We start from the raw sequence: 10655 nt of genomic DNA on the forward strand, positions 1-10655 counted from the left end.
TACAGTAACTTTCACACTGTGAAACAGTCCCATCTTCCACAGCCACCACCAGTGCCTTAGCATCCTGACCTCAGCAATTCCAGCATGGTGATTTGCTTATGTCCTGCACCCATGGGGAGAAATTCCTTGCTCTTAAGTGTTCTGTGGACTGAAGGAGGAAGGATTTGCTTGATATCGCTGAGAAAGCTTGAAGCAGGGCTGGGACCAGAGCCCACAGTTTCCCTCTCTAGTGCCCCTTTCACTGGCCAAGGAAGCTCCATCTGAATAAACACATCCCAGGCATCCCTGGCTGTTTGTCATTTTTTTTCAGGACCTATCTGTGGAAATGCAGAACTCATGTCAGTGCCCCAGAGCTGGCAAGGACTTTATGGACTGTATTTGATGGGCATATCTCCAGTCCACACATGTTCCTCTCCTCTTGGGTTGGAGAGAAAAAACACACAGATCCTGGGGAGACAGGGAGAAGCAAAGAGCTGAAACAGAGAGGAATGTCTGGTTTAAGAAGCAAGTTTGCAACACATTGGCATTTGCCTCTGCAATGAGCTCTGAGACACATCGGATAGTGTGATAGGAGAGAGTATGGTGCAGAAGTAACACTCACCTACAGAAGCTGAAGGAACTTTGTAGCCAGAGAGAATGTGAAGTTGCAGGGGCTGTGAAGGACCAGCTCACTTTAGCACACCCTGCACACTCAACAACCCAGCCGAGACCTGCTGTCTTAATTACCAATGAGGTAACAGCAGGCTGGAGGAGTGCTGTCCTGCACCACAGTCTTTTTTGAAAGTAGTGTCCTGTTTTCCCAATATCCACAGATCTTCAACACTAATTGATAGTATGAGTGTGGGCACAAGTATCCCTTCTAACTGAAGACAAGGGGAGCTTTGCTGACAGCTCCACCAGGCCAGGATGTGGCCTGTGGGAAATAAGATTGGGGTAGAGAGGTCTGTGGTTGCTAGATAGGAAAAGGAGATGGGAAGAGCTGACTATTTCCAGTAGTGCAGGTTGTACACATGCAAAACTTCACTCAGTTGCCTTCTGAAAATCCCTTCTCTTGGAGATCTCACGTACAGGGTGTTATAAAACAGAACTGCCTATTCCAAGTCCCTATGAATTTGGGGAATAATAGAAAAAGAATGACCAAAAGGACCTGGCAGACCACCATAAAGAGAGCAGTGTCAGGCTGAGCTAAAAGCCTGCTAAAAACATAGCTGTGATGGAGTTTGTGGCAGAACTCCAATCGACTTCAGCACAGCCAGGATTTCACTACAAGTCTTTAAAAATGGAGTGAGGTTAAAGACTCCCCTATGCTCTCTTACTAACCCGGAAAGAAAGAGGCAGTTAGGCTGAGAGGTGATTTATCCAGCCGTGGAGCCAGCTCACCTGGAAGGGGCAGGTCTCTCCAAGGGAGAGAGAAGGATTTCAGTCACCGGCAAGTCGTGCAGAGCACGGCCGTGCATTATTCATGGTTTGGTTGGCACCTGTCCCCAGACCTGCTGCGCACCTTGTGAAGTTTCAAACTCTGACCACACAGAGCCACGTGCTGCCCTTGACCTAGCTGGGTCTGTGCTATCCTATGAGACGGGTTCCCACATTGCAGTTTCTGCCAGCTGAGGGCTGCTTGCCCATGTTATTTCCCCGTACTAGCTGTGAAACAGCAGAGAGGAAGGCAAGTGCACACTGTCTTTCATCAGCTCTCCCCATCTCTGCTGCTTCCTTGGCATCACCCCGAGGGCACCTGTCTGGTCACACTCTCTGATGGTGCTCTGATCTTACTACCAGAAGGATGGGCTTTAATTGATTACACAACACCACTGCAAACTGATACACGGAGGGAAACACGGGGATGCTGCTGTCAGCAAAACCCTCTGGGAGGCAGCCTCCTTCATGTGGAAGTGCCTCTGCCAAGGTAGATCTTGTTTCTGAAAGTGCAGGGGCTCAGCAGTGTACTAGAGATGCACCAGTCCCAGGTCAGCAACAGAGATAACTGGTCTCTGCAGCTGCTAGAAACAAAAGCAGCTGGTGCTTCAGAGCAGGGTTTCTGGGAAGGAACACTGGAAATGGTTTTTGACAGTAACCTGAGTGGGCATGTGGTGGACACCTGTGTGTGTGTGTGTGTGTGTACAAGAATAGGTGAATGCACCCATGGAGTTAAGAAGGGAAAAAGACTAAGCATTAGGACACCCTTCCAAGACCGAAGCATTTGTGCACCTGCACCCAGCATAAGTGAGGAGATATTCTTTCTTAAAAATAAATGCTACAAGGAAAAGTCAGATGTCTTCTGAAAAATCTTTATGCCAAATACAAGAATTATTTGTGAAGCTCCTGGAATTTAGTCTGGCTTTCATGACAAATTTCACTGAAAGCTTAATTATGGATGTACTAAAGACCGTATCTTTACCCCAGATTATGACAGAAGAATGAGACTAGCAGTTTTCCTGACTCACTCTTCTTGGTGAACTCTAAACTGACACATAAGTGACATAATTACATTATAGATACACACCCATTGTATGAATGCATGTATGTGGAAAATACATTTCAGCTGAAACAGAAGCAGTATAGGCGTTACACTGATAACCCAACAAGAAAACAACTGTCGCTGTGAGCTCATCATCTCTCCTGTCTTTTTAACGTGAGGTGGAATCAGCAACTGGAAAGTAATGCTCTTGTCTTAGGGACAGGTTCTTTAGGCTATATATCAAGAGTACTAAATACCAGCAGTGCTTAGACTGCACATCTTACACAAGTACTTTACACGTCTAACACTAATATACAAATTGAATGTCTCCTACAATTGCTGTTATGTGGGCAAGGAATTTACTACAATCACTAAACTCACAACAGGTAATACTAGTTCCTTTGAATAGTGATACAGCAGGTCCAAAGAAAAAGAAACTGTTACGTGAAGATTTTGTAATCAAAAAGTTAAACTAAATCTTTCCAAGTGACGTTTCTTCGCAGAGAGCTGTTATACTGAGCAGAAAGTGGCCACAGCAGCAAGGGTCAAGATCTACCTCTAAACCATTATTAGGCTATTTAGGGACAGCGAATGGCATGAAGAAGTTGGTGCCTCCAGGAGTCATGTCCCCCAGCATCGCCGAGGGTGCAGCGCTCACTGCAAGCCAGAGAGCAGGCTGCCACCTGCTGTACTGTCGGGACTGTTCCTCAAAGCATCGACCTTCCCTCGCTGGCTCCAGCCTGTTACCAACCCGGCTACATCCCCCTTTGCTTGAGAGAGCAAAAGGGAGACTCTGGAAAAGAGGCACACCCAGAAAAGAAAGCACAGGTACTGGGAAGAACTGGAAGCAGTGTTATTGTACAGAAAAGGAACTCGGCACTCGTCTTGATCGTGGAAAGAAGATAAAATAAAAATAGCAGGTCTTGCTAGGTATTTCACAGGCATGCAAGTCTGCAGCAACTCTGCTAAGAGCTCAGCTGGTAACAGTTTTTTAGTCTGTTATTGTTTGTGCTTGGGTATCTGCATGCACAAGGCCAGTAACAGCACTTGGTGGATATGCAGCGCTTTGAAAAACACGAGTGCACACAGAAGTGGTTTCATGCACAAGGTATCTATTTTGCACCAAATCCTACATTGTAAACACTACTGAGGGACTTTAAACTTATTGAAGAAAACTGTACTTTCTCTGAAGAGCCCTACCATTGCAATAAAGGAGGTTGGGGCAAGAGCTGAACTACAGCAAAATATTTATTGTGAAAGAATTCCAGGCTTATCTGTCTGGGTAATGAGACATTTGAGACCTCCATGCAATACAGCGCACACAGATCTAAGGAAATACAGATTGCCCATGTGAGTAGGGGCAAAGGCAAGCAAAAAAGCACCGTGATCTCATTTTCCTGATAAGGTTCAGATCTTCTTACGTGAAACAGAAGTTTTAAAAGGCGTCAGATCTCCAAAGACACACAGATCAACTGTTAGTTAAGGATATAAGAGATTACAAAACTAAAAGAAATAGAAGTTCAGAGCTAGACTGGATTCCCTTGACACCTTATGATGGAGGGTTACTAATAGAAAAAGTTAATTAGAAAGCAGAAAAAGATCAAATAAATGGGAATTAGAGACACTGAAATGATTTGGTGAAGGCAGCATGGTTTCTGAGAGTAGCCTCCCTTACTGGGAGAAGTTCAAAAAGAAAGGAGAAGACTCAGAAGCAGCCAGTGGAAGTCTGTAGCCAGGCAGCCTCTGTGCTGTTACCAAAGCCAGTTTCTTTATAAAATAGATTCAGAAAGGAAAGCATGGCAAAAAAAACAGCCACCAAACTGTGCAAACTGTGTCCAGAGCTTCAGAGTGAAGCTTCCCCAGTACATGTAAGTGAAGCAAAAGGAAAAATATTTTGTACAGATACATGCATACATCCTTGCGTTGATTTGGCTAGCTGGGAATGGGCAATTCATCAATGCAAAGAGGACAAGATTCACATCTTCTCCCTGCATGGGAGTTACCCCAACTACATTAAGGTGCAGTATTGGTTTGAAAAAGAAGAACTAGTCATGAGTAACTTACCTGAGGCCACAAGATTGTGGGTTTTTTCTGTTTTACCTTAAGTCTGACACATGCTTGTGGACCTATATTCTGTGCACTATGGGAGGGACAGGACACTTTAGAGAAGAGACTCGGAAACCATCAGGAATAAACAATACAAAGCAGGGCAAAGAGCAGATGAAAGGCACGTGAGTGAGTCAGATGAATGAGAGAGTGGAATAAAAAAAACCAGAGCATAAAAACAAATCAGTGGAAAGAGAAAGTAGTGACAGCATCAAAGAAAGAAAATCTTCTGTATAGTCCCTATGGCCGGGTGTGTGTTTGTAGCACTCTCTCCCTGCCCTGGGGAGGTATGAAGTTTGATTGTTTGGCTCAAGCAACACACACCAGCGGAGAGCAGAACTGAACGAGCCAGCTGTGATCACAATTTGAAAAACTAAGTCTAGAGATAGGTAGGTTTCACAAGCTCCATTGTTAGTGAAGAAGGCTAAAACTAGCTACCCTCCAGTGACCCCTCTAGCACCCACAGGACCCAAGAGCTGTGGTGAGATGCAGCCTGGAGGAAGAGAAAACCTCCTGTATTTTAAGTTAGCATCATGCAAAACAGTGCATGCAGCCTTCCTGGATCTGTGGACAAACAGATCCATTGCCTCTGATTCCTGTTGAAATTCAGAGCCATAGAGTAAAAATGGCAATAAATTGATCAATTTAACTGCGGCCTCCACACGGGAAAAGGATGTTCATTTATAAAAACAGTCACTGTTATTATTCACAGAGCAGAGGATGCAAAGGCAGAGATGAAAGAAGAGAGTAGCACAAATATCCTTCCTCTTTGTAGCAATGAGGATGCCCTAGGAGTAGGGTAATGTGAAGCACTCTGAGCAGAAGTTGTTTGTTTCCCTTCTCCCTTTCAAAAGCCAAAACACTCACCGAGGACACTCCATGCAAGAACAGATACAGACGGCCTTTTAGCAGGATATAGAGCTAGTTTCCTGGGAAAAATCCCAGTGCTGTTTCTCAGCAGCTACACGAGAACAGCTGTGCTTCCACCACTGCCCCAGAGCCATCACTGCCACTGTCTCCCTCTGCCTTGCAAGTGAGGGCTTCGGCTGCCCATGCAGCAAGCAATTGGTAACATTTCAAACCCTAGCTGCAAACTATAAGTTTCCATTTCTGCATTCCTAACTCAGCAGAGAGTGCAATGGTTACTGTTGCTGAGAGATAAACAGGGGTCATAGAGTGATACTACTAGCAGTGAATTATTTATGTACTGTAGCATGGGGATTTAGGGTCATGGCCATGGGAAGAGAATATTCTGGGTCACCCCTCCTTGCTACAGAAAAGCATACCCATCTTTGAAAACAAACAGCTGATATTCCTTGTTCACCGCCAAAGATTCCCTCATTCCCATACTGAAAGTAAAGCAAATACTCTGCCCACTTAAGAAATGCTTGAGCAAAAAAACCCTGACAAACCGACAAAAACAAACCATCCTCACAAATGCAGTCAGAGAGCAACAGCAGACAAAACGTTGCTGGGTATAGCTCTCAGAAATCAGCCCCAGTTTCTATCTGGAGCCCAGCATGCATTAGTTCTGGCTGTGTAACCCCAAAGCAAGATCCAGACAAGAGGTAGTCATATATGGTCAGGCTGAAAGATCCTATAATCATTAAAAAATCAGCTAAGTTTAAATAATTACAAGTGTTTCTGTAAAATATGAATATTTTAACTCCTGTTTTTCAAAGCACTTCCACTTACTGCTCTTAGAAACGAACTTAAGTATCAGTTACTGGCACTGCTCAGCCCAGAATCACAGCAGTGCCTCTGCTTTGAAGGTGCGTGGTAATGCCTGAAAACAAGACCAGATTTTCAGCTCTGAAATGCACATGCATATCTCAGTGCACAGGCAGCCTTTCATTTCACATAAGAGTGACAGTTCTCCTGTGAATTTGTAAACCCTCCTTTCTATCAAAAGACATAAAATGAGCCCTGCCTCCATCAAAATGTTCTTTCTAACTGAGTTAATAAGGATTTTCTGTAAAAGCTGGATGAGAACTTAGCAGAGAAATAACATCTACACACAGTACTGCTAACTGACCATTTATGATTAAATAAAATTTAAAGCGTGATCTTGCTTATGGTGAAGTGCAGGGAATTCTTGTTTAATCTTCCCTGGGTGTGGGATACTGCTCACGATGGGCTGTTTCTAGCCCACTGTAATAATTTCTGTTTTTACTGGTCTTCTCCTCATCCCAGAGGTTTTGGTGGGATAGACACTGAGATTTAATGCACTTGTCATCACTACAGTGAATTATTCTGGATGTTACAGCTAACTACAATTGACACAACCTCAAACAGACAGAAATATCTGACTACATCCTGGTTTTCTCCTTCCCTGTTACTCAGCAGCAGTTCTCAGAGACAAAGAAAGACAAACCATTCCACTCCTCATATTTACATTCTGCTAGAGTGCTGATAGCATTTTTCCTCAGACCGATGCAGACCCTGTCTGCTGGAGATGCACTTCATAATATTTAAACCATCGTGCAATGTTGATCAAGTTCAGGTAACACAGCTCTGAAAGGTATAATCTTTTACCAGCTACCATATTATAGAAGTCAATCAACTCCTTAAAATGCTCTGAAAGTCAAGCTTTCCAAGCACTCAATCTGTCATTCATACTTCTACACACAGGTGAATCATTTTACCAGAACTTATCTAAATAAAGAAAAGCAAGCATCAAGGAAATGAAAACATCAGGAATAATTCAGACAAGTCTGGCAACACTGTCTCTGATTTCAAAGGGAGTAGGATCCAACCCTGAAGCACACTGGAGCTAGAGCAAAAGTATGGGCATCCAAGTCAGATTTCCAAATTTAGTATGAAGGTAAGGCCCAGACAAGTTGCCTTGAAGCCAAAAGAGCTGGGCAGTTGGGGAACTAGCCCTTAGTTAAGAAAATACTTAAAAGAGCCCATTTTCTGACTAAGCTACTCTCAGGACCTTTTACTATGTAGACACAAGTGACCTAAAAGATATTACAATGTTTTTAACACTGTGAAGTTATTTTCTTGCAAAGGCAGAGAGAGCAGGGGCAGGTGGATTTTGTGATGGAATACACGGGCCAGACCCTCAGCAAGTGTAAACCAGCATTACTTTTTGGCCTCATTGAAGACGTAGTAATTCACACCAGCCAGCAACCCCCTTTTGTATAGTCTTATAAAGGGAGGAGTCTAAATAACACACATCTTCCCAAATAAATAAAAACTGCGTCACTCATCTCTTTTTCTTTGTAAAAAGCTAAAATTTCTTCCCTCAGACTCTGTTGACTGTGACTGAAATTCAGCCTTAAAAATATGGTCAATGGTTTTAATTGTTTTGATTAAAATTTCTTAATTAAAATAATTTTTATGAAGCATTATCTGCCAGAGATAAGGGCTTTCCCCACTCATGCTCACAACTGTTCTTATAAAGAAGCTCCTCACCAATTTTTATGTTTAAACATAGGAACCTCTTGGATTCATAGCACACAAGATGTACACAACATTTGGAGGGACTTTTTCACCAAAAGATAAATATGAACTGAGACAGTACATGCATTTGTCCAAAAGGAGAATTCTGATGGAAGACTGAGCTTTGGCTTTTAAACAGGATTTTCTCTGACACATCAAGAGTGTTTTCTCTTATTAAAGCTGTTAAAACAGCAATGTGCAAAACCACTGAGAAAAGGATACCAAACTACTTCCCTAGGAGCAAGCCAGACAGGACAGACTCCTAGCTTGAGTTATCTGGATTTAGAGGGGAAAAGAAATTAAAAAAGAAAGAAAAAGAACACTCCCTCATACCACTGCTTTCCCAAAGACCCCTTGCAACAAGGCAAAGGCACCCGCCGGGAGGACGCAGAGCAATTTCCTTCACACTTTCTAAACTTCTCCCTGGCCGGGCCAGGCAGGGCAGGACCCGCGGGGTCCAGAGCGCCTCTGCTGCCCCTGGGGTCGATGGGGGGTGCCGGGGGGGCAGGAGGGGAGGAGGCGGCTCTGCGCGGAGCGGCGGGACGAGCGCTCTGCTGCGCGGGGCAGCGCGGAGCTGTCCGCGGCGCCGGTGCTAAAGGCGAGGCCGCGACCCATTCCACGGGGCCGCGCCGTGGAGGGGTGCCGCGGAGGGGAAGGGAAGAGGTCCCGCGGTGCTGCCCCGAGGATGGAAGGGCTGAACGGGGCACCAGGACGGGTCCCTAGATGGGTAGTGGGAGGGGGTCGGGAGGGATGGTCCAAGGGGTGGGGTTGTCCCTGGACAGACCGTGCAACGGGGGAACCCTTGGGTAGACGGTGGAAAGGGAAAATCCTTTGACGGGTGGTGCAAAGAGGGAACTCGTGGCTCTTGGACAGCCCTCACAAAGGAGAAAACCCTTGGATGAGTGGTTCAAGGGGGGACCCCTCAAAGCGATAGCACAATGGAAGATCATTTGGACGGGGCACAAAAGGGGAGCCCTTAGACAGTCATTGCAAAAGGGAAATCCTTGGAAGGGTGGTGCAAGGGGGAAACTCATGGTCATCCAGTGCAAAGGATAAAGACTTGAACAGGTAGTTCACAGGGGGACTCCATGGACAGGTAGTGCAGTGGGGGACCCCTTGGGCAGTGGTGCAAAAGGGGAACCCTTGGACAGCCAGTTCAAAGGTGGAATTCTTGGATGGGTCATGCAATGGGGAAACTCTTGGACAGGCTGCACAAATAGGAAGCCCTTGGATGGGTGGTTGAACGGAGGACCCCTTGGATGGGTAGTACAACGGGGAAACCTTTGGACAGATGGTGCAAAGTGGGAACACTTGGAGAGGCAGTGCAAAGGAGGAACCTTTGGGGAGGAGGGTGTCCCTAGACAGAAGGGGTGCTGGAAGCAGGGAGAGGATCGCACCTGTGTATGTTCATCTCCCGGGGCGGGCGCCGCGCCTTGTCGTAGGCCACCTTGGCGAAGACGCCGGCGATGAGCACGAAGGCAATGGCCCCGCACGAGATGTAGACGGTGGCGTTGGTGCTGTCCTTGTCCGGGTCGTACTTGTTGGCGTCCCCATCGGCGCCGTTGCTGCCGTCGGCGGGCAGCGCGCCGCTGGCGGTGGTGGGGTGGGCCCACTCGGGGCTCTTGTAGTTGCGGCACAGGCTCTGGTTGAGCTTCTCGGCGCGCTTGTTGCAGCAGAAGCGGTAGAAGCAGGTGCCGCAGCAGTAGCGGAAGCCCGTAAGGCTGTTGTTGCACTCAAACTCCTTGTCCCACTGCCCGCTCACGTCGTAGTACCCCCAGCACGTCTCGTGTGCCGGGGCCGAGCCCCCGCCGCCGCCGCCCCCGCCGCCGGGGGGCGTCCTGCCGCCGCCCGCGCCCTTGCCGCGCCCGGGCAGCGCCGTGGGGGCGGCAGCCCCCGGGCCCGCCAGCGTCTGGTTGAGGAGCTCCTTGCCCGGCTTGGGGGTCCGCCGCGGCGCCACCGCCCCCTGGGTCCGGTTGCCCTTGGCGCGGGGGGGGCCGGCCGCCTGCGCGGCCAGCAGCAGGGCCAGGAGCTGCAGGGAGAGCAGGAGCAGCGGCAGCAGCAGGTGCCGCGGCCCCATGGCGGGGCGAGGCGGGGGCCGCGGGGCGCGGCGCGGGGTGGGGGCGGCGGGCGGCGGCGCGGGGCTCAGCGGCCGCGGCGCTGCCCCATGGGGGGGCGCGGGGGGTCCCGCTGCTGCCGCGCGGCTCTTCAGCGGCGGCTGCTCGGCGCCGGGCGCTTCATGCCGGCGCGCAGCGAGCGGCGGAGCCCGGCAGAGCAGGGCTCGAGGCGGCGGGGTCCCGTGCCGGCCGGTGCTCCTCCGGCGAGGGGCTGCGAGAGACGGGGAGAGGGTCAGAGCGCGCCGCGCCCCGGGTACCCCGGCCCGCCCCCGCCCGCCCGCCCCCCGCCCACGGCCTTACCATGCCGGAGCGGGACTGCAGCGGGGCCGCGGCGCCGCGGAGCAGGCGGGCTGCCCGCGCTCCTCGCGGAGGCGGGGGCGGAGCGGCGCGGAGCCGGGCGCGGGGCAGGGGCGGGCGCCGAGCCGAGCCGCGCCGCGCCGGGCGCTCCGGATTAGGCCCGCCCACCGCTGCCGGGCCCGCTCCTTACATCACTCCGGGCCGGCGTCACCGCACGCGGGGCGCCGCTTCGC

General features: G+C 49.2%; 1 protein-coding gene across 1 annotated transcript in view; it reads right to left on the minus strand.

The window, feature by feature from the left end:
* The window catches only part of SHISA6 (shisa family member 6), a 255211-nt gene extending 245123 nt beyond the window's left edge, over positions 1-10088 (minus strand). Inside the window, exon 1 of the mRNA XM_075519080.1 lies at positions 9409-10088. Coding sequence (XP_075375195.1) covers positions 9409-10088 — 680 coding nt within the window. The remainder of the gene's footprint in view (positions 1-9408) is intronic.
* Between the last annotated feature and the right edge of the window lie 567 nt (positions 10089-10655).

The sequence above is a fragment of the Mycteria americana genome, chromosome 16 (assembly GCF_035582795.1).
Source record: "Mycteria americana isolate JAX WOST 10 ecotype Jacksonville Zoo and Gardens chromosome 16, USCA_MyAme_1.0, whole genome shotgun sequence".
NCBI classification, from domain to species: domain Eukaryota; kingdom Metazoa; phylum Chordata; class Aves; order Ciconiiformes; family Ciconiidae; genus Mycteria; species Mycteria americana.